A 23,973-nucleotide genomic window follows, 5' to 3' on the forward strand; every position below is an offset into this window, starting at 1 on the left:
CTAGTGAGTCCTGAGTTCAAGCGGGGAAATGGGGCCAATGAACAGGACAAGGCCAAGACAGAGGCAGAATTCTCCCTCCTCTCACTCCTGGGGAGTCTCACTCTCGGGGTGCTGGGCTGGGTGTAACCGAGCATGGCCGCATGACTCGTCGTGGCGGTGGCCTCGGCATGTCCTGCTCCAGACCTCCCAGCAGACAGTGCCGCACGCTTTCTCTCCTCCACGATCAGACCCCGAGCAGGATGTCCCACCCATGACCGAAGGTCCTTTCACTGCCAGGAGAGCTGAATGCTCAGGGTGCGCTTCTTGATTAGCAAATAGGAAAACCTTTAGAGCCAGAGCTGATAGAAAAGGGGATTGTCCTCAATCCAGGAGCATTCCCTGGAAATCGAAATCGTCCGCTTGCCTCAGCCTCATCTAGGACAAATCCACGTGACAAAAGCCAATTTTCGGCGTTGGAGGGGAGGGCTGTGCTCCCCTCTTCCTGGTCTCAGCCCACCCAGGCGAAGGTATTCAAGTGACCCATCGTGAGGACACCTAAGAGGAGCCCAAAAGCCTCCCCTTTCTCACCAGAAACACGGCAGCCCAGAGTGATTCTGCTCGGCTCCCTACCTGGGAGAGGAGCAGGTAAAGGAGTCTCGTTTTGTTACAGGACCGAGCAAGGAGACACGCTGACGGGGGGGGGGGGGGGGGGGGGGGGGGAGGGGTGGCCAGGTCTAACAAATACGTAGACAGGCCGTGCGGTTACAGGTGGACTTCATATCAACAATTAATAGCTTTGAAGTATGTCCCAAATATTGTATTTTGTTGTATTCTACCCGCTGACCCTACCTGCCCCCCGCTAATGCTCACAGCCGAGCGAACCCAGCTCGAGTCTAGGAAGGCAAATCCCGGCCCCGCTCCTGCCTCTGCCGAGCTGGAGCGAGCAGGCCTGGCTGGAGGGCAGGGAAGGCAGGAAAGGAAGGGACTGGAACTCGTGGGTCTCTTGCGAGTGCCTAGAACACGGTTACAGAGCTAAAATACTGAGACTGCCCACACACAGAACGGCCATCACTAAAAGCACCGTTGTCTGTGGTGATGAAAACAAACCTCTGCTAGATTAGGCGTCAGGAGGTCAGGGAGCTAGTCGGCCACCCCAGCAACCTGCTCTGTGGCTCTGGGGGAATAATGTCTCCTCTCTGGGCCTGAGTGTCCTCGTGTGTGATGTAAACCCTGCTGGGGTCTGATAATCCCTGGCTCTGCCTGTGGGACGGCGGAGCTGACCCTGCCCACCCGGGGGATCAGGCAGGGGGGCTGGAAACTGCCCCATCCTTTGCCTCGCAGGCTCCTTCCGCTCCCCGAGGAAGACTGGGGGCTGCTGAGCGCCGGCGCTGGCCACGTGATCCTCGTTTCTGAAGGAGGGGGCTGGGTGGCCGCTGGGGAGCAGGGTTTCCTGGGCCGGAGACTTCCTTGGGACCAGTCGTTCCTTTACCTTAAGCCCCTTGACGCTTTTTTCAGGTCAGAATGACTCTGTTTTAAGTTTTATTTTATAACAAGACTCTCTACATTCACACTCTTCTTAATTGATAAGTGATCCTAGATTATAAATAGTATGATTCCTTAAAAAATTATAAGGCTATTGCTGATACAGAATATAAATTGAAACTATGAGGTGAAACCACAGCTTTTTAAATACTCTTAGAACTTTCTTTCTGGAATCGCCTGCAGATTCTTTACATATTTAAATAACATATGTACACCATGGTGACAAGGCTCTGTTGTTTTAGGTTTGATATTTAGAATTGGAGCCAAATCTGAGGAGTGAGATGCTCAAAGTGAGTAATATCGTTTTTGGTCAAACACAGGTCGTGAAGACAAAAAATGATACTGGCCTTTAAGTCTGGCTCCTAAAATGACAGTGAAGACGGTCCTAATCTTTTCAGAGGCTCTAGAAACATTCTGCGCACTGGCAGAGCTGGTGTAATATCCCAGTGCAGAAACGAGAGCCTGTATTCTGTCTGTCTGTCTGTCTGTTGACCTCTGTGCTTCTCCCAGGGGGACTGCAAGGTCACCGAGGGCGAAGCCAGATTGTTTTCAGCTGTGTGTCTGCAGCGCATGCTCACTGTGTGCCCAGCAGTTGCTCAATACAAGTTGGCTGACTGGGTCGTTACAAAGTATCTGTAGGAGCCAACCCTCCCGAGCTCTCAGCTCCTGAGAACATGCTGACGCCGCTGTGCGGACAGACCACACCCTCTGCTCCACGCTCCCACCTCCTGCCACCATGTTGGCTTTACCAGAGGGAGGGAATAAGATGGTCCCGTGCCAGTCCTGCCACCCATGGGAAAATCCCACAGGCTCAGGGTTATCTCATGCCACCGATCTCATTACCTTTCCCCTGCTCTCCTTCTCCCTGAGCCTGGATCCCGTTTGGTTTTGCCCAGTCCTTGGCTGATGGTATGTCTGGCTCCAAGATCAATTATTCCACTTCCTCTCTCCTTGGCCCCCTCCCTCTGCCCCATCCTCATGTGTGCTCAGCTCTTCCCTGTTCCCACAGCCTCTCCCAACGTGCCTCAGCAGCTGCCCTGGCGTGAGTCACGTCTGCAGTCCCGCCAGCGAAGAAGGGGCAAGGAGGGTTGGGCCTTTGGGTGCGGAGAAGGAAAGGGATTTTCACCGGTTGTCAGGACATGGGCACAGGGACGGGTGGGGACAGTTTGGAAGCATTACACCTAGTGAGGTGGCTGAGGATTGAGCCAATTCACCAGAAGCAAAATGCTCAACGTGGGCCATGTGGGGAGCTTTTAAAGAAACGCCTCCCCCTAGAGAGTTCCTTTACAGCTCTTGGTTACAAAGTTCCATGGTTACACTACCCATGGGATAACCTCACAGTTAATGTAATATGACACCAACTTGTGAGTGAAGTAGGCACACGGGTATCATTGTTCCCATTTTATGGATGAGAAAATTGAGACCCAGAGAGGTTAAGAGTTTTATCTAAAGTCACAGAGCCAGAGAGTGGCAGAACCAGGACTAGAACCTAAGCCTTCTAAGCTCTGATGTGGTTAACATCATGTATGTAAAGACATGTAAACATCTGTATTGTCAGCATAATTATTCATTCTGACAGCTGGTCCAGTGATCTGTCCTCCCTGGGTTTCAACTAATCCCTTTACGCTGCATTACCAAGCCCTGTTCTCAGTCTGTGTGGTCATCACCCTTTGTGTGAAAGCCCTTTATTCACACCTGTGCCTCATCTACCAGCTTATTGGGCTCTGTCAGCTGTTTGTATGTTGCAATAAGAGTGTCAGCTGACAACAAGAATCAGAAAAAAAGCAAAGGAAGTAAATTTATGGCAAACCTAGCTCATCCTTCCCTTTAGTCCCCAACCTGTAACATGCAAGAAAGCCATAACCTCCAAAATTAGCCCCAACAAGAACGTAGGAAGGAAGGAATCAAGCCAGTGACAAAAGAACACCCGACTCCCAGACCAACCCCCACTCTCTCGTCCAGGATCCGGGACATTTGACAATCAGGAGTGACGTGTGTGAGCAATGTGGCCCAAAGCAAATGCTGCCGAAATCCTGCGGCCCCACAAACATGGAGCCCCACCTTACCGGGAAAAGCAGGCTTTATCCCCACCGAACAATGTCTTGAGGGCTTCAGAAAATGTTCCCGAGAACAATATAGGCTAATGTTGAATCAGCAAAAATTAGTGACAGTCATAGAATTTGGGGACTGGGAGGAACCTTGGGTGCCATCTAGCCCAACACCCCTGATTTTAGGGTAGCAGGAAACTCCTGCGCTGGCTGGTACAGTTGTACTCGAGCACCCACCGCGGGGCTTGGCGCAGAGTTGGGGCTCAACGAATGTTTGTTCGGTAAATGGACGGGTGAGTAGAATAGGTTGAGATCACTTAGAAAGACTGGCAGCCAGGATTAAAGGATCTAAGAATAATCCCTACCCATGGCAATAAAAAATAATCCTAAGAATTATTGTCATCAGTTTTTTTCTTGTACATTAGTTCATTTAATCCCAAAAACAACTCCATGAAGTAGACTTTGTTATACCCACTTTACATGTGCAGAAACTGAGGCCCAGAGTTTGAAGTAGTTTGCTCAAAATCACATGCTCAGTGTGAGTAGCAGAGCTAGAATTTGAACCCAAATTTGTCTGACTTACTAGCTCACGCAGCACCGCACTCTAGCACGCAGCCTCCCACGCAGGAGTCGCCGCAGTGCACACGCCCTCCTGGCCGCCGGGACCTCCCGGAGTCCCCTCTGTGGCCACAGCACAGACCGAGGACAGACACCCATTCAGGATTTTCCTAGAAACATCTAAACTTGTCCACAAATGGACCTCAGGAATTCAAACTTTTCCCAAATCCATGATCATATTGGGAAATGGACTTTTTTGGCTGCTCTTTTTTCATGATTTTTCTACAATGTTCTCATTTGAGACCTTCAAAAATATCAAATCAGCCCGGGAGCCACCTCATGAGATAATGGCCCGGCAAACAGAGCTAGCCAGAGCCGACGGGCCTCCACTCGTGGCCCAGAGCCCGTATCACTCTTCAGCAACCAGTTCAGGTTTTCTCCACCCTCAACCCCAAAACCATCCCACAAACGCCAGGTCTTTGAGAGCGGAAGCGGTTCCTTACCGGGTACCCCCACGAGCCATTCCCTGCCTGGAACTTGGAGTAGTAGCTGCTCCTGCTGGTGGTGCCGTAGTTGTGATTGTCGGCCAGGCCGTCGTACATGGAACCTGGAGGGCGGAGGAAGAGGTTAGGACGGGATGGCTGTGGTCGTCCCCAGCCCTCTGCCCCAGGGCAGCACTTGAGCGTCCAGGTCCGCCTGGCCCAGGGAGAAGACCAGGTCTGAGATCCTGAAGGAGGCAGATGGAGAGTGTCATCTGCGGGTCACCATCTGTCTCCACATCCTCCACTGCCAGGGCCAAGGGAAGGGCCACCAAAGACTGCTGTCCCCCTCCCGGGAGCCTAATGGCTTCCTTGCTGCTTGGAGTAGGTTGACACCTACAGATCAGGAATTGGCCTGGAGGGCCTTGGAGCACTGCCATTCCACCCCAGGGAATCAGCACGCCGCGTTCCACAAGGATCAGCTTCCCACTTGGGGGAGGCAGGCAGGACCCCGACATTTCTGGTCCGGCAGCGACGGCAGATCAGTCTGATCCAGGGAAGGATTCTGGGTTCAGTTCTCAGCCTGACCCCCACCAGTGACCAGGCAAACGTCCGCCCCTTCCTTCACCTCCAATGTGCTCTAGCTGGCAATCAACCTCAAAGGTCCGGGGAGGATTAATTAATGTTTTTGGAGTGCTTGGAGACCCACAAATGACAGGCTGCATGGGAAAACAGAGTGTCATTAGGGTTATTAGCGGCATGGTGGCTTTGAATCACAGAAAGCAGATCTGGATTTTTGGGCTCCTGGTGGGGCCACCCCCCTCCTCTCCCTTTCACCGGATGGCAGGGGGCCTCTAAGGGACACCCTCAACTCTGAGCAAGCTGGTCTGTTCACTGTCCTTGTGTCTTTGAAACATGGCCAAAGGTAACACGCTCATGACTTTGCCCATACCACTCTCCTGGCTGAATCTGCCTTCCCTCCTCGGCCACAACCATCGAATCTCACACATCTCTCGAAGCCAAGCTCGAGACCACACCTCCTCCAGGAAGCCCTTTCTGATCAGCCCTGCTCAAGGTTACCTCTCCTTCCTCTAAACACATGCTGTCCTGACCTCTGTAGCCCAATCTCATTCTGCTTGGTGTCCCATTCCCTTGGCTACCCTGGGGGCTCCACAAGGGGCAAGCCGTGGCTCTGTGGGCTGGACGTCCACAGCAAGGCCTGCCCTACACTCTTGTTGCATGATGGCCTCTGGGAATGAAGGGAGGTGGGATACGGGGAGAACATCCCACGAGGGGAGGCACTTCTTTTCTCTAACGCGATGGCCAGACTCCCCATCAGAAACCCCGTCATGGGGAGAGGGCTGGACAGTGATCTCACCTGGCTAAGTTGGCTCCTCCCCATCTGCCACACCCACCCAGGCTCCCCGGCCTTTCTCTTGGGGGCTGAAATATCTGAGCTGGGAGTAGAGGGAAGAGCAGAGGGGCAGCTTTGGAAGGACGCAGGCATCCCTGCCTGGTGCCATCTCCTCTGTCCTGTGCCAGATGACCACCTATCCCCACAGCAGAGGGCATTGCCCGATTCCCTGCCCCCACCCCAGCATGGAGGACCACCCGGACATTAGTGCTCTCGGGCTATGGCAGACACAACTTGTCCTGAGAGCCCGGAGGTGTTGAACTTGGTCCTGGCTCTGACACTTGGGCAAGCCACTCTTTCTCTCTTGGCCTCAGCTTCCTCTTCAGTCAAAAGAAGGGAGTGGCCTCTATACAGCCCAAAGGCCCCATACAATTCCAACGTTCCATGGTGGTGTGATTATAGTGACACACACCTGATGGCATTCAGAGGAGCCCGACTCCTCTTCTCCAGAGGTAGGGTTCCACTTATGAGGAGAGGAGGAAGGACAGACATCGAAGGCTATACCTTTGCCACCTGCCTCGGGGTCCTTCCAGAGGCCTCCCCCAGGCCCCGTGCCCAGGTCCAACTCTGGAAGGGCCTCCCCCGCGAACGTGTCCTGAGATGCTGTCACATGGCCCACTGAGCCTCTGACGTCCTCCAAGCTCCCTGTTGAGTGCAGCAGCTTGTCCCTCCCCTCCCAGCGGCCACTCCTGGGGAAAGGCGGCCTTGCCAGGAGGAGGCCGGAGGCAATCCCGTGGGCCCAGCCACTCAGGGCTGGTGCTCACCAGGGAAGGGGGCTGCAACCAGGCACGTGCACGGTAGGACCTTGCCTACGGCCGGGTCTCACCACCTCCCTTTTGTCCAGCCCACCTCCGTCATCCCTTCCAAGGCTCGGCAGGCTAGCGTTTGCTTGGCTCTTGCCTTGTGAGCAGGTGGATCTCACCGAAGGGCAGATGTGGGTCAGCCAGCTGCTTCTGGCTGGAAGACCTGGGGTGGTGACAGACAGACGTCTATGGAGCCCCAGGGAGGACTCCTGCTAGGAGAGGCTTGGGGGAGGGGGCTCCCATGTCGGCCTCCATGCCTTCCAGGAGGGAATCTGCCAGCACGGTGTCACTGTCCCTCTGGGTCATCAGACGAAGCATCTGCTCCCTGCTGCCCTGCACCTGCCCACCTCCCTCTCGCCCACTCTTCTCCCTGTGAAGGTGGGGCCTCTCTGCCATGGACACAGTGGGGGACCCATGGACACACAGAGGCAGAGGTGGAATTCCCAAAGCCAGTCCCCAGGTCGCAGCAGTGACTCTGGGAAAGACAGGTGTGAGCTGTCACTCTCACTTCTGGTTGGGCCAAGGCCTCCAGGCCCCTCCAGGCAGCTCCTGAAGGCATCCCCTAAGACACATCTGCAGCTGGCCCTTTTTGCCGACTAGCTCTTGTCCCCTGCCCGGCCCTGTGGTGCAGGTGCAGGTGCCTGGTGCCTGGAGGCTGCACGTCCACGTGATTGCAGGATGGGGTCGGGGCCGTGAGTGCTGCTCATCCAGGGCCTCCTCCCGCCCTAAGAGGTCCCTGGTGGATGGATGGGGCAAACCCAAGGTCCCGGGGGGGGGGGGAGGGGAGGGGATCCTGGTACCCAGCTCACCCCACAGTCACCCTGTCCTCCAGCCACGACCTGCCTTCCCACTGCTCTCCCCAGATGGGCCCGTGCGTCATGAGCAAAGCAGATGGTGGCCCCTCAGTGACGGTGGCAGCCGATTCTCAGGAGGCATCTGCCCACCCACGGCACCCCAAGGTCAGAGGGCAAACATCTCAGAGCGTGTATTATTTTCCCTAGTACACAGGCAATAGGAGCTGCTCTGTCCACAAGGCTTGTGTCATTTATGTCAGTGGTGCAGGGTGTCAAACAGCCTCAGAATCCGCCACTCAGGTGACCGGAGTCCTGACGTGCTGCTTCCCTGTGGTGCCTTAGGCACGACTGGCTGATTCCGTCTTGTGTCATCGCACGACCCGAGCTCTCTCACCTACAAAACCTTTGAAAACGGAGGCAGCTCCTTCCGTAGGACACATGGATGCTCTCTCCAGTGGGCAGCAAACCTTTGCAGGGTGACTCACCCTTTCCACCTCCAAGCTTTCAAACAGGGCACGCCCACTGCACCTGAAACCTTCTTTCTCTTCTCAGTCAAATCCTCCCCCTGCACTCAAAACCTTGCACAAAAATCAGCTTCTCTTATAATCCACCCCACCCAGCCCTGGGAACTCCAAAGCCTCAGCATTAACCACGTCAGCACTCTGTCCAGGCGCTACACTTACTCCGTGCTGGCTTGTGTGTTTCCTGGAGTGTGGCTTCTGTACACTCTGAGCGTGTGTGTGTGTGTGTGTGTGTGCGCGTGTGGGCAGGGTGTGCACCTGTGTACCCTCCTCCCAGAAAGTAGGGTCTGGGTCTCCCCAGCCAAGCTGGGAGCTCCCTGAAACAAGGGAGCTTCACTTTTGCTAGATCCACACCCCCCCCCCCAATGCTGGGACCAGGTTCTACAAAGAGAAAGCTCTTAGGACACTGGCCTGCCTGACCAATAGGCTGCTCTTGGGACAGGGGCACCTGGAATCCCCTTTCTCTGCTCTCCCTCCCCCTAATCCTTCTCTCTTGCTAGTTAGGAGAGCTTGTCACAGGGCAAGCTGCTCGGGAGGTTTATTTCTTGTTGATCTCTCTCCATAATGCTGATGTCCCTTCTAGCTTCTACACTTGAAAAGAGCGCACCTGTGCCCCAGTATGGAAAGCTAGAGACAGGAAGCCCTGTATCCTCCAGCCTTGAAAATCCTCTACTTCGCCCCTGAAACTTCTTCCACCTGCAGTGCCCGCTGAGGTGCTAGGCCCATGGCAAAAGGAATTCAAACACAATAACAAGAACTATCAGGAAGATGCTTCTCAGACGCTACCCTCAGAGACGTCTAAGAGTGGGCAGGGGCGGGTGGGCTGCGTGTGCAGGTGGCTCAGGCACACGCCCTCGGGGAAGACGATGGCCAGCTGTCCTCCTGTGCCCTCCGCCAGGCTGCTGGGAGCACTGTAGACCTCCCTCCCCTCCTCTGGAGCCTCCAGCAGCTGGAGGAGGGCAAGGAGTTCAGCACAACCTCACCAGGCACTTTGATGTGGTTCTTGACCTCTTCCTGGGCATCCACACAGAACAGAAATGCCAAAACAAATTGGGCTGCTATGGCCTGTGTTCCCTCTCCTAGCTCAGCAGCCCACGTGGTTCCCTCCGGCTCTGCCGGGGCATGTTCAGCCCGGCTCTGCCGGAATCCTGCCGCTGCTTCTGCTGGTCTGCTTGTGGGCACCCCCAAATCTGAGGGTAGAGCACGGGGGCATCTGTGGGGACAGGACGGGCACAGGGGCAGGGTGCTGTGTTAAGGGCTGGGATGGGGCTCAGCACCTGGGGTCCAGAGTGAGAAACCCTCCCCAGGAACTACAACACCAGTAGTCTGGGGTGTGTGTGTGTGTGTGTGTGTGACAGAGAGACATGTGCCTGTCCCTGTGTGGGTGTGATCCCCCTGCTGGGTCTACACATGAGTGAATGGGGGGACCAGAATGCTGGTTCTCAAACTTTGCTCCACATCGGAATAGCCTGGGAGTTTTTAAAGTCCCGGTGCCCGGGCTGTCCTCCACACCGACTCACTCAGAATCTCTGGGGACAGGACCCAAGAGTTTGAATTTTTCACAATTCCCAGGTGATTGCAATGTGTAGCCAAGTTTGAGAACAGTGGATTAGAAGGTTCTTTTTTGTGTGTGTATCAGGATGTTTATGAGCACGACGAGGCACGCCTTGCGGGGAAGAGCCTTTCTGCGCACAGCCAAGGCGATCTGGGCAAGCGGTTTGCAGAGGTAACGAGTAACAAAATCTATTTCCAAAGAGCGTTACCATAACAAAGCACTTTAGAGATGATCTAATCCAACCTCTGACGGCGGCAGAGACCTAAAAAAAGGTAGTGACTTGTCCAGGATCACACACCAGGCAGCGGTAGACACGAGGCTGGGCTCCTGCCACAGCACGAGCTGCAAGGTGGGGTGAGTGTGTGTACGTGTGTGTGTGGGGGTGTGTTCACGTGTGCGGTGTATGCGTGCACACATGCGTGTGTATGTATGATGCCTACAAAGAACTCCACATGAAGGTATCTACATTCCTCTGTTTTATTTTGTTCAAATATCACACACCTTCCAGGGACCATGCCCCACTGCAGAAGCACTTTCCAGATCTTTAAACCTAGAACAACTGGTGTATTGATACCTACAATTTGGTACGTGGGGGAGAGCAATTTGTATTTTTTAAAAAATCTCTGCCAATGAGCTCAGCAAAGCAGCAGGATCCAGGGAGACAGCATCTGCTGGGAGACACCCTGGAATACTCAGCATTTTTGCATGTGTTATAACAGGCCAACGGAAATTCTGGCTAAAACTGCAACTTCAAGCCAAGATACATTGTCAAGAAACAAGAATCGGTGCATTTGAAGCTTAATTAGCACACTCTGCTGCTGGAACGAGCCAGAGCGCAAATACTCTTTACCGTCTCCCAGCTACGCTTTGGTCCCAAGGAAACAACCCCAGAAGTGATGTCTGTGGTGAGGAAAGGACAGCCTTCAAGGAGCAGAATAGCAGCACGTCCCCTCGGGCAGAAGCCCACGCTGAGACACAGCCACACACAAACAGCAGAAGCCCCCTTCACTGGGGGGCTGCCACAGCCTGGCCCCAGGGGCCGGAATAGACACAGGAACCTCCCCTGGCCCTGTGTCGCCCTCAGCCCCTATCTCTGACCAGAGGGAAATAGAGACTAGGCAATTTTAAACGGGAAATAATGCTTCTGAGAAGAGGGGAGAAGGAGGACTTCTCCCAAGGCAGAAATGAGAAATCACAGATGCCTGGGGCGGGGCAGTGGGGGGGGGTGGACAGAAATGGGGAGGGAACAGAAACCAGGGGTGGGGGGCACAGAAACCAGGCAACGGTGCTGGTCCTGCAGGGTTTCCCTGGAAGGAGAGATGAGAAAAGGGAACCCCTTTCACTGAACTTCATGTGTGATGCATGTTCACAGTGGAGTGGGGGGTGCGTAGGGTGGATGGAGTGAGATTTAGGCTAAGCTTGAGGAAGAGATTCCAAGTGAAGTTAGAAAGATCTGGAAGGTGGAAGGTGTTTCCTTTCAGGTTGGGTACCAGCCCGCCTGACACAGGGCAGCTCATTGCCAACCCCTGGAGGGCCCTTCCCACCCTCAGGGAGGTCAAGGTTCCCCAGGAAAGAGCCTTGCTGAGCAGTCACAACCCCCTCAGTTTCCTCCTGCGCCCCGCACGGTCTGGGAAGAGAAGTCCACAGCACTGGTACACACAGGCACATCCCAAAAACATGGTGTGTGTGTGTGTGTGTGTGTGTGTGGAGAGGGCGACACGTCAGGGCCAGTTCAAGATGGGCAGGCAGGCTCAGATCAACCCCCTTCTGCAGGGTCTCCAGGCCAAAGAGACCCTCTTCATCCTCCTTGGGGACCTCATGACCAGAGCAATGTGCGTGTCTGACCTGCCATTTCAGGGAGGGCTTGGGCGGAGACGGGCATTTGGATCCAGGCTCCTTCCACAGGGTCCTTCTAGCCCTCAGGGGCTCAGTTCCCCCTCACTGACAAGACGGAAAAGAACCCTCATGGAGAGGACGCCGAGGAAAGCTGGGTCTAGCACCAGGGTCGTGGTGGCTGGTCCTGACTGTCCTTCCTGGGGTACAAGGAGCAGTGGCCGTTCTGCCCAGCAATCTGTGGGGTGTGGCTGGCCTTGTTTAGAGCAGGGTTTCTTAACTGGGAGCGCCTGATGGAATTCAGGGGCCACAGGAAGATAAAAGACCCAGAGAAACCGACTCTTCGCCCTGGGAGGAGACTGAAGGAGAGTTTGGGTCTGTCCAGGGGCAAGGAAAGGCCTGGGGCAGGGTCCTGCCGCGGCTGCCAACGCGTTCCCTCCCAGGAAACAAAACAGGCTCGTGACACGTAAACCGACATGAGAAAGAGGGAGCAGAGCGAGTGGAGGTGGCCACAGAGCACACAGGGAACGCTTGGGCGTTTCTGGATGGAGAAGACGGAGAAATCTGATGGAAACAAAGCCAGACAAACCAGAAACACCAGCTCCAAGTGGCCCAACCGCCTCTTCCAGCTGGGACGCCTCTGGGGAGACTGGTTCCCTTCAGGAACCTCCCCAGAGGCTGAGGGTAGAGGGGACACACCCACAGGGCTAGTCCTTGCAGAGCTATGTGTTAGCATCAGCCTCAACCCTCCCCTGCCTGAAGCCCCCTGGGGGATCTTGGGATGGAGAAACAGAGAGGGAAAGAAGGAAACCCCATCAGATTGACGTTGCCTACAAAGACCAAGGCTGCAAACAGACACTCAGCCAGCAGCCCAGTAGGTGGGAAGAGGAGTGGTGTTTGGGGCACCCAGAGCCAGCTGAGATCTTTCTGGAGCTATGAGCCAGGACCTCAGACTGGGACGGAGTGGGAGTGGGAATGGGACAGGCAAGCCTTGTGCGGAGAAGAGAGTAGGTTGGTTTGAGCTGCGCCCGGGGGGCACTCTGTTATCCAAGCCTACTTCCAAAAACGGCTAGTGAGCAGCTACCAGGGCACTAAAGGGAAGGGAAGGCCAGGCGCCTAGACCAGGGCAAAGGGCACCCAAACCAGAACAGCAAAGGCTTTTAGGTCTGGGGCGCGGGGACGTCCTCTGCCAGCCGTCTTCTCTCCCTCAGCTCTACACAGGGGCCACTCAGGAACGGGGGGAGCAGCAGAGGTGGGAAGTGCGGGCTGGGGTGTGTGGGGGGAGGGGGAATGGGCGGGGGTCTGTCTCCTTCGTCTCCTTCCTCCTGACTATCCCCGGCCCCTCATTCTCTCCCGAGGGCCCGGCCTGATCTTGGTTGACCTGTGCTGGTTTGCAGGGAGCAGCACTAACTGAAGCTTTGCTCACTTGTGTGTCGTCATTCTTACTGGGAATCCTTTGTACTGAAGTACTTGGTGTAAAAAGTCTCCACAAACGCCCCTGTCAGTTCCTGCACCCTCCTCCCTGAGTCTCCTGGGTCTCCTTTATCCCGCCTCTCCCAGTCACAGAGGGTCGGGGAGGCGACAGTTCCCCACACTCAGATTGGAAAAGTACCAGTGAGGGGCTCCACTGAGGTCTTCCCTGAGCCTGGGGGAACCTGCCACTCTCAGTCCCTACTGTCCCCATAAGGCACTTGTTTCTCCCTAAGCTGGGTGGGTGGGGAGAATCGGTGGGAAAGAGAGTTTTCTACATTTGGCAAAGCACATCCCTGACCCCTTCCCTGTCTCCAGGTGCCCACTGGCCCTGCAGTGACCTTCCAAGCAGGCTCGCCTCTGCCCATGAGGCTCCTGCTAAGTGCCGTGGGCTTGTCCGCACTCCCTGTGCTACCTCCCATACAGCAGTGCCTCTCCCGAGCCCCCACACTGGTCTCGGTGACATCCTCACCCCGCCCCACCGGGCCTGGGATCCCCCTGGGGCTGGGTGCTAGGCACTGGCCGTGGGCTGAAGGGACAGGGCATTGGAAGCCCAGGAAGGACGGCGGGTGGCACACAACCCTGGGTGAGTGCTGGCGCCATGGCCGCCAGGACAGCAGGGCAAGAGGCAGGCGGGACTGATCCCCCGAGCAGGGTGGGAAAGAGAAAGCAGCCCAGACCCAGGGCTCCGGGCAGGAGAACCACCGGCAGGAGATCCTCAGCCTCCTGTCGCTCTGGACAGATGCTCCTGGCCTGTCCCCCAGAGAGCCACCCACCCTTGCCCAGGAGCGCACGGTTCGGTTGTCGTCCAGCTTGTGGGGCTGGCGGGGCTCCACCCTGTGGGAACCGACCAGGAGCTCCAAGCCCTGCCTGGGGCTGGCAGCCCCTCGCTTCCCTGCGGCCCCAGGATGCCTGCGCCCCTCCTCGACCCCGCCGCCGGCGTAGGCACGCTGGGAAGGGGCGCCCGGCCTTTACCTCGGTTGGAGTGGCTCAGCGTGGACGACTGGGAAGACTTGGACTTCTGCCGCTTGACGGTCATCATCACCTGCTCCTGCACGCGCTGCCGGCCCGAAGTGCCCGTCTTCATCTTTTGGTCCGACGGCAAAGCCAGCGTGGAGTTGTCCTGGTCCTGGAAGCATTCGTAGGCCAGGGCGGTCTTGAGCGGCGAGTGGTTCATGGTGGCGGGAGGCGCGGGCCGGGGCCTGGGGGAGCGCGGCGGCGGCGAGGTGCGGGGCGGCGGCGGAGCGTGCTCTTCTCGCGCTCAGCGGCGCCCTGTGGCCATAGAGTGAGTGGTCCGCGTGAGCGGCTGCTGCTGGTGCCTCCACCCCGGCTCGTCCCTGCACTGGCGGGCCCGCCCTCCGCCAGACAGGATATACCGCCCTGCCCTGCACCACCCACTGCGCTCAGACGCCGGCTGCAGGGCCCCGGGAGCAGCGCTCTGGGGGGCAGGGCTGTCGTCCCCGTGTGAGAGGCTCTGCGCCTCCGTCCTTTCTCTCCCTTCCCTCTCCCCGTGAGCAAGACAGGTCGCAGGCCCCGGGGCGAGGGAGACGCCCCTCTGTCCTGTGCCGGTGGCTCATGGAGAAAGTATGTGCTCAGCTCAGGAACCGAGGGAGGCTTCTCTCTAGGAAAGAAGGAGTCTTTCTCGGCCAGGCTGCCCAGGACAGCCGGGTGCGCGTCTCCTGCTGTGCTGAGGCCACGGCGGAGACCAGCCCTGCCGGTGGGGGCTCCCAGGACCAGCCCTGCCGGTGGGGGCCCCCAGGCTGTGGCGGCAGCGCAGCTTCTGCCCGAAAGGAATGCTCGACCTTTCGGGACAACCATTCTGCTCTAAGTCGGCCTCCAGTCTGCAGGGGGTGGGGGCAGAAAGGCCGCACCGAGGACCAGACTTGATACATAAAACCACAGAGCAGTACACCTGTCATTTGCGGGTATGCCCTGGTAAAACGCCACGTGAACGGTGGATCCGCTCTGCAGCTGCATAGGTACATCCTCCTAAAACAAAGCCTGGCATATATGAGGCACTCAGTAAAAAATTAAACTATTCTTGAATGAATGAACGACAGCTGACTTAAGGTACATTAAGTCTAAGTCGACTCCTGCCCAGATCCTTACGGAAAAACTGGAGAGCTGTGCGCCCCTAAAATGACTCCCCTGTGGGCTTGCTAGGACCAGAGTGTGCGTTCTCCTGCACACACTCGCACCCCTGGGGACGCACGTGCGGTGACGCTGCCCTCATGTAGCATCCTCTCGGAGGTAGCCCGCACCAGCGAATCTGGAGTGTAACGAGAGCTGGGTATTTTTAAAAGCACGCACTTTGATGGAAATCTTTCTAAAAGCTAACACCTCCTGCCTTGCCGCCTAAAGCAAACGACTCTGAACCTATGTGGCGAACTTGGCGATCACGCTGGTTTCTCATTCTGGACACGCATTTCTGAGCTGCGCAGTACCGCGGTCCCGTTGCCGCCTTACTTTCTCGGGCTCCGCCAGCTGCGTGATGCTATCACTGCCGTCACTCTTGCTGTCATTTATAGAAATGTTCACACACTTTGCATTTCGTTTGCCCTTCTAGTCTGCAGAGGAAACGGACAATTAGAAATCTATGCTTGTTGAAATTGTATGTCAAGGAAAGATCAAGAAAATGGAGTGACCGTTTCAGGGACCACGCGAAGTTCACTCACTCACTTCCTGAGAAGTGGGTGTTCTCCGCAGGGAGTCCCATATTTCCCTGGAAGGCATCCTGGCAGCCACCTGCGGAGCATATTCTCATAAGGCAGATCATAGTTTCTAACAGATGCAGTTTTGTAACTGAGGGTTGTGTTCCCACCAGAGGTGTGACCAAAAACATGTCACAGATAGATACAAAACACCTGTGAACTTCTATCACCTCTTAATATTAGACGATTCTGCTTTCAGCCATAGACTGCCAGGGCTGGACAGAGCCTTGGACTTCATCTAGCCAAGCTCCCAATTTCACTGATGAGGGGAGGAAGCAGTCTGCCCACAGCACCCCAGGCCCTATGTGGCAAAACCTCCATTCTCACCAGGCCTGGTGACTCCGGGTCCAGTGCTCATTCCAACACACTATCCGGCCTCCCTTGTAAAAGTCCTATAAAATGGGCATTAACGTACAGCGCACACCGATTATATAGGGCCCCGATGTACCATAAAGTGTACATGACAGCATATAAAAAATACGCCTCCATTGTACCACACATTTGGCCTATCTGAAACCTAATACACTGGCTATAATAAATGTTAATTACGTCTTTAAATAATGATGATTTTGTTACCTTCCGGGATGTAGAAGGTCCCTGAAGGAGGTGATTGGAGTAGCCCATAATTCCTGTAAAAGACAAGTCCACGGAAGCTGAAACTGATTATCTTTAAAATCGCTTCCAGGCATAAAGTCCAGTTTTTCTAGCTGCTTTTCTGTTATTCTGACATATTGGTAGCAACAGCCAACACTGACTATGCCCCCAGCACCAGGCCTACAGACCAGGCACGGCTCTGAGCTTTTTATACGGACCATGCCGTTTGAATCCTTATCGTGACTCTGTGAGGTGCGTACCAGCGCCATCATCGTTACTTTTCAGGTGAGGAAACTGAGGCTCAGTGAGGCCACCCAGCCGGTAGTGGGCAGAGACAAGACGCTTGAGCACAGGCAGCCTGGACCCAGCGGCCGGGCACTCGGTGGCACTGCCAGCCTGCCTGCTCGTGTTTCCCTGTGACGAGCAGTGGGTTCTACGGGTCAGTCTGTTCACAGCATCCATTTCCACCCCACGGCACGAAGGTCAGGCCAGCCGGGTCCAGTTCCAGCCGTGCTCCTAACTAGCTTCACAGTGTTGGACGGGTCCCTTCCTCCACCCCTGGCACCAGATCTGCAAAGTGATGGCTCCTAAAATCCATTCTAGCCCCAACACTCCGTAATTCTGATGTCAAAATTGTGTCGATTTGTAGAGCAGGAGAATCTTGGATCGGGTCCTTCCAACGGAGGAGAAGGAGAGGACAGGGCGGTCGAGTCACACGTCTGGGCCGGGGGGAGGGAGGTGCGAGGCTGGGATTGCTCTGAGGCTCAGGTGTGTGGTTTTGAGCCAGCAGGACGGAGCTGTTTCCATCACCTCTCTCTTTTCTGCCTGCCTGAGTCCCACCCCACATGGGGGCCGTATCAGAAATCAACCAGAAGAGAGGATGACACTCCTAACGTGAAGAATAGAGGTCGAGGAGCATGGTCACATGATCTGCACTCTGAAATGACATGCTTTCAGATGACTGTCAGAACATATATGTAGATGGTAGGAAAAACTCTAATGAGTGTGAGTTAATTTGAGCTTGGAGGGTGGAGGGTGGTCTGGGGAAAGCTTCCTGAAAGAAGTTAATTTTGACTTGATTCTGGAACAAGACGAGAAAATTTTCATCCTTGAAGCAATGAGTGTGAATGGGCTTCTAATCCTCTTTGCTGCCTGTCCCAGAAGAGCATTAAACGCCACCTAGATTTCACTCTCAACACTCAAGGCTTGCAGACTTCACAGCCTGTGACCTTGATGTTCACTGACAAGTGGAATATGGATTCATTTACTCAACAAGTGTTCACTGAGCATCTACTATGTGGCAGGTCCTGTCCCAGGCACTGAGGGTACAGTGGTGAAGATGAGGTGTGTGTCCTTATAGAGCTTACCTTCTAGAGAAGGGGGAGGAGGGGAGGGCTGGGCCAGGTGTGAGGACTGGCCCAGGGAAGGCTGAGAGAAGGTCTCTAGGGCTCCTGCCACTTCTAAGGGTGCCTGGGCTGAAGCTTCTTGCTCAGTTTCAGCCTCCCAGGTGAGGGGACCACTTCCAGCTCGATCCCCAACAGATGTGAGCACCCCCAGGATGCTGGGAGAGGAAACCTTCCTTTCTGAACCCCCGCGCTTGCCAGGACAGCCCCACCTTATTCGGCCCAGTCCCTCTGCACCTGATCTCTGTTTCAGGCCCCTTCAGACTTCCGGGCCAGCTCCCTGACGTCAGGCCTTGCCTGGCTGAGGTCCTCTGGTCAGGTGGCAGGCTCCTCCGTGACTGCGTAACTCAGGAACCTTGTGCCCTTCCCTGATGAACCCACGCTGCCCCCGCCCATCCCTAAATAGTTTCTGTCTCCTCTCCCCTTGCCATTTCATTTCCCCGCCAGTGCTCACCCCACGCTAAGCCTGCCCCCGTGCCTTTGCATCTCTGCGATCCCCTCTCCGCGGGGCGGTCTCTGTCAGGTGCTTGTTTAACATGTAGCGAGCACCTGGCTGGGCTGGACGTCGCCGCCTCTGGGGACGCAGTGATGGAAAGGACCAGACCCGCCCTCACAGCGCTTGGGTTCTAAAGAGATGGACAGAGAGTAAACTTGTCAATGAGCTGGCAAGATGATGGCAAATTATACCAAGTGCTGTGAGAAAACAAGTGAGAGGCTGGGACAGAAGACAGAGAGGGACAACGTCAGCCACCGTGGGCGGAGCGTGCTGGGTGGGCTGAGACCCGAAGCGTGAGGGGTGGCTGCCCAGCCCAGGAGCGGGGACGGCGCTCCAGGCAGAGGGATCCGTGAGCGCACGAGCCGTGGACACGGCATGTCCTTGGAACGAGCAGACCAGGAGGGGCGGTGGGCGCGCCATGGCGGGCGGGCTGTGTGGTCCCGCGCAGCTTTCTGTGATGACAGAAACGTGCTGAGTCTGGGCTGGCTGTTGGCATCACTTCAAATTATATGAAGTACAAATTCAGGCCTTTAGACACACCGGCCAAATTCCGAGTGCTCCGTAGCCACGGTTGCTGGCGGCCACCGCATCGGTGCAGGTTCCCGCCGGACCTTCTAAACTCAGGCTTGAATTTTATTCTAAGCGTGATGAGAGGCCATTAAAAGGCCTTAAACAAGGGGTGACAGGACACTCCCAACTCCTGCCTTCCCACCGCTTGTCAATCTGATCCACCCCCGGCCAAATTCAGTGCCCCTCCTGGGGCCCTCTGTGCCTGGTGCCTACCTATGTTGTCACCCTCGTCACATGCCACCGTATTCATGTGGCTATGGGACCTTGAGCAGCCTGAGGGAAGGGAAGTGTAATATTCATTTCTGTTTCCTCACCGTCCACATTACTGGTACGCATCAGGTGCTCAACAAATGTTTATTTTGTTGAACTGAACCCATATCTTGTTCTGGAGCAAGGCCACGTCCCAGACCCTCCCCAGGTCTTTTGAGTAATTGGGGCTCAGTGCGTCCTGGCCGAGCCTTTGTCTTTCTCTTAGGACCTTTGTCCTCAGCTCCTGCGTCAGGGACACCCTCAAAACACACGCAGCCCCCGCCCGTGTCCCTGGGATTCCACGAGAGCACAGGGAACCTGCCTTTCTCACTTCCTAAGGGAAACTGACATCAGGAAGTCGGAATTTGTTCAACCCCTGCCCTGTGCTGGACATCTCGGGAAAAACCCACCTACGAAGTCATCGTCACAAGGCTGTGGGTAAACCATGCCTCACAGAAACCCTGCAGTGACTCCTTCCAGAATCCCGGACTCACACTGCCTTCTCAGGGTACCAGGGCAGGCGTGGAACAGAACCCCAGCCAGACTCCTGGAGTGAGGGGTGCCACCCTCGGTACCAGCTGCAGCCACTGTGCCCGGAAGGTGGAGGGTGCACAGAGAGGCCCCAGCCGTGGGTCGGGAAGTGAAGGATAAGGGGGCAGGGTGGGGACAGCAGAGGCCACTCCTCCAGCCCATGGCAAGCACCCCAATTAGAGGATCAGAGCACGTGACCATGGATCCCCTGTGCCTGAGGGCTGGGGCCCGAGGGCAGGCCTGTGCCCATCGCTCCAGCCTGCTCTGCTCTGGAAGGAGCTGAGGGCGAGTCCTGGCAGTGGGAGGGGAGAGGCACAAAGGGGCTGGGCACGGAGGCCCAGAAAGGAGGGCCTGGATGAGTGTGAGGCGTGCTGGGCTGGGCCAGCTACAGGGCGAGGCCAGGGTGTGCACCTGGGGCCCTCAGACACAGCAGGACTCTCAGAGCTGCCCGGCTGGTCTCTCTGGGCGGGGTCAGTGGGGCGGGGAGGGGGGGGGGACAGGGGCAGCAGGTGATGAATAACACAGCAGGGACCCAGCCCGAGCTGACTGCCTGCTGTCAGCACCAGATTTGCCCCGGCCCCGCCCCTCTGCCAGCCCAAATTCTGGTTCTGTCCTCCCAACACTGGCTCACCGGGGTCCTGCCTTTCTACCTACCTCTCCCCCACCACAGTGCTGTTCTGTACCCCTGATAGGACGAGGGCCGGGCCTGGGCCACAGCCTCAGGAGCTGCTCAACCCCCAGCTCCCTCCAGACCCCAAAGCCACTGCACACAGATCCCAGGCTGTGCCCAGGGAGGTAAGAGAGGGGCTTTGGAGTCAACAGACCTAGGTGCACATGGCAGCTTTGCCACTGTGGGCTGTGTGACCGTGGACCAGCCACAGAACCCTCAGTTTCCTCATTGGTAACATCACATTAGTTACACCTACCTCATGAGACTCTCACGACCATAAATAGGTATTTATGTCAAATGTCTAGCGCAGCGCTTGGTGCCCTGTAGATGCTCAGTAAGAAGCAGAATTTCTTCCTGCCTCCAGCAGCACTTCCGATCCTCCTGTCTAACTGCCCCTCGCCCACACTCTCCGTGTTAGACACGCCGTCCGTCCGGGCCAAGCCCCTAGCTCAGGCCCGTCCTCCCCACTGTCAGGGCCTTCAGACGTTCCTCCCTCCCCAGAGCAGGGCTCTGCTCACAGTCCCTCTCCTGCCACCCCTGCCTCCCCTCCCCCCCACCAGCACTGTCGTCTGCAACTGTGGCTGTCCTTGTTGCCCTTGGAGACTTCAGAATTTTAGAGGCGGAGGGGACCTCAGAGCCCATCTGGTTGAGCCCCTCGATTGGTCAGAAGAGGCAGCTGAGTGCAGAGAGGCACAGTGACACAGCTTTGCGAAGGACTCGGTGCCTGGGTCCTGCCTCCCCCAGGTGGAGACATGGGTCCCCTCCTCCCTTTTTGGCAGGTGGATGGGGCTGGGGGCTGGGTGACAAGCTTGAGCTTTAAAAGGGAAGCCGAGGCAGGAGAGGACCCCAAGAGCCGGCCCCTGCAGGCGCTGGCAGCAGGGCTGTGTCTGGGGGTTGGGCAGCGGCCCAGGGAAGGGCCGTGGGAGCTGCGGTGCTGGCAGGAGCGGGGGGTGCGTGGCCAGGGCTGAGCAGGCCCCTGTGCTCACGCTCTGTGTCTCACAGACACCTGCCCAGCCCCAGCCCTGCACAGCCTCGGTGATAATTTCATGAGTCACCCGCCCTTGCCTGCAGACAGGGCAGCCACACCCAGGGCAGCTGGCACCCGGGACGGGGTTTCTGCTCTGAGCTGCTGGGCGGGCAGCCTGCCAGGCCGTGGATGGGCACTGATGGGGAGCCAAGACGCTCCAGGGCCTTGGGCCAGGCCGAGAGCCTGCTGAGTGGCAGAGCCTCCCGTCTGCGTTGCCCCATCGCCACGCCGGGCCCTCCTGCGGCCGCCCCGGCCAGGGGCCTTCTCCCGAGGATCATCTCCCCCACCTGTGTTCCGCAGGGCCCTGGGCTGCAGGCTGCTCCCAAAGGGCCTGTCGCCCTCCTCCCACCAGCTTGAGTTAGGACTCGTGACCGGTCATTTGTGGCGCTCTCCACCAGACACAGCTGTGACTTCTCTGAGCCCCGTTCAAATCCCGTCACAGCCCTGCCCTCACGGGCCCAACTCAGATGCTCTCGCCTCTCCCCCAGCCCTTCCAGGGGTGCCCAGCCGGAAGCAATCCCCCTCCCTGCACCCTTGGAGTAATCTGCTCCTCTCCGTGCCACTTAGCACCTCACACTGTCCCGTGCACTGTGGGGTCCCCACATCGCCAGCAGACTCCAGTGCTCTCAGTATTGGAAAGGCTCAATCCACGTCTATGCAGACAACCCACGTTCCGTTCGTGTGTCCTGTTATGACGTCCCTGTGACCAGATGCCCCTTTCAGCACCTTCTTGCTCCCCGCCGCCCTTCCCTCTTGCCAGGCCGTGTCCCCTGCAGGAGGACACCACCATGCCACGACCTCAGGCCCTGCTGGGGATGGGGCTGGGCCTGGGCCCATTCTGACAAAGAGCCCTCGAGGAACTGGGGGGCCCGCTGATGCTTCAGCCTTCCAGCCATCTCCAGCCTTGGGGCTCCGCTGACCGCCACAGCTGCCGGGGGAGCAGGGTGGAGGGGTGGGGCGGCCGGGGCTGGGCCCAGGAGAGCTAGGGGAGCCCTTCTCACCCCTTCCAAAGGGCATCCCGGTACGCTTTGTATTGGCCCGTCCTGGCCCTTCACTGGCCTGCTCTGGGAGCCCCTTGGCCCCGGGGAAGACCCTGGGTGGCCTCTGCCGTGGAGGGTCCTGTCGCCCACCCCACTGTCGTAGAAGCTGCTCAGTGAAGCGGGGTCACTGGGGTTGTGTTGGCAAGGGGGATCAGCTCAGGGCTCCCTGGTGACCCCCAAAGCCCAGCTTAGGCCAAACACGCCTGCCTCACTGCTGCGAGCTCTGGAACCCAGACTGGGGTGAGGAGGGGTCGGGGAGGGCAGGCAGGGGGACAGTGGAGACAGAATTTGGAGGCCTTTTAGAGCCACTGAATACTGGAGACTACTGAGATTGGAAGGTGAGTCAGGGAAAAGAGTTCAGTTTCTTCTGCCGTGAGGGGACGTCGTACGATGACTCTCTAGAGTACTTTTCGGGGTCCTTGGGCAGATTTTGCCACTGCTTCATCTATTTTCCCACGGAATCACGGTCATGTTTCGAATCTATCTAGTTCTGTACAGTCTGCCAGGTGGTTTCCTGTCCTTTAGCTCCTGGGATCTGCCCACCAGCTCCCGGAGAACTGTGGTCACCCTGTCACTACCCATTGTAAGGATGAGGGGACTGAGGCTCAGAGAGGGTAGGGGACTTGCCCAGAGTCCCTGCTGGTGTGTGGCAGAGCCGGGTCTCAAAGGTGCTTCCTATGAACCCGCACCACCTGTGCTTCCTCCAGGCCGCACCTTACGTGCCAGGAGACATTTCTGGGGTGGAGGAAGCTGCTGAAATCCAGTCGTCAGGGGACACGTTATTGGGATGCATGGTAGCCCCCCCACTAAAAGATATGTCCATGTCCTACCCCCCAAAACCTGTCACTGTGACTGTCCCGGGAAAGGGGTCTTTGCAGATGTCATTAACTTAAGGATCTTGAGATCATCCTGGATTTAGGGTAGGTCCTAAAGCCAATGACAGGTGTCCTTCCGAGAGAAAGACGGAAGGAGACCTGAGACACGGAGACGGTGGCCAGCTGAAGACGGGACAGAGGTTGCAGTTATGATGCCACAAGCCAGGGAACGCCTGGGGCCACTAGAAGCCGGAAGGAGTATGGAACGGGGCCTCCGGAAGGACCCAAACCGGCCAACACCTCCAGAGCTGTGAGAGAGCAAGCTCCTGTTGTCTTAAGACACCGAGCGTGTGGTCATTCCTGCAGCAGTCCTGGGAACTAATAGAGACATTAACCACGAAACTCTCCCGGTCACGCGGCATGAGCTGTCCCTCTCTCAGCGAACCCGCTCGGCACGTGGCTTGGTGGGGGCGTGAGACCCGTGACTGCTGGCAGTGGCGGGGGAGGGGGGGCAGTACCAGAATGACACAGGCCCTCAGCAATGGTGCCCTGCCAGGGCCAGCTGGCGCCGCCGGCTCCGGACAGCCGACCTCCCACTCCTTGGCCGCCCCCCCGCCGCCCACCGGAGCCTTTGGTTTCACTCCACACCAGGGAAAGAACGATGCCCCGACGGCTCTGGGAAAAGTGAAGCGGCCACGGGCAACGTCACCTCTCTGCCAGGAGGAATTTAGGAACCAGTTACACCTCTGCCAGGAAGGTGGAGGGGCCCAGCCTCTAATAACTGCCCTTCTCAGCCTTGGCGGCCCATCATTTTCATACTTCCCTGCTTAATGGAACGTCTCCAGGCAGTCAAAGTCAACACAGCCTCAAT

The 23,973-nt window shown here is 56.9% G+C and overlaps 1 protein-coding gene across 2 annotated transcripts in view; it reads right to left on the reverse strand.

The window, feature by feature from the left end:
• The window catches only part of PKP1 (plakophilin 1), a 40,972-nt gene extending 26,799 nt beyond the window's left edge, over positions 1-14,173 (reverse strand). For both annotated transcript variants that reach the window (XM_069459566.1, XM_069459565.1), the window contains exons 1-2: positions 13,972-14,173; positions 4,631-4,734 (exon numbers count right to left, since the gene is read on the reverse strand). In XM_069459566.1, the coding sequence (XP_069315667.1) occupies positions 4,631-4,734; positions 13,972-14,173 (306 nt within the window). The remainder of the gene's footprint in view (positions 1-4,630; positions 4,735-13,971) is intronic.
• Positions 14,174-23,973: the final 9,800 nt, after the last annotated feature.

This window comes from Eulemur rufifrons, chromosome 27 (assembly GCF_041146395.1).
Source record: "Eulemur rufifrons isolate Redbay chromosome 27, OSU_ERuf_1, whole genome shotgun sequence".
Lineage (NCBI taxonomy): Eukaryota > Metazoa > Chordata > Mammalia > Primates > Lemuridae > Eulemur > Eulemur rufifrons.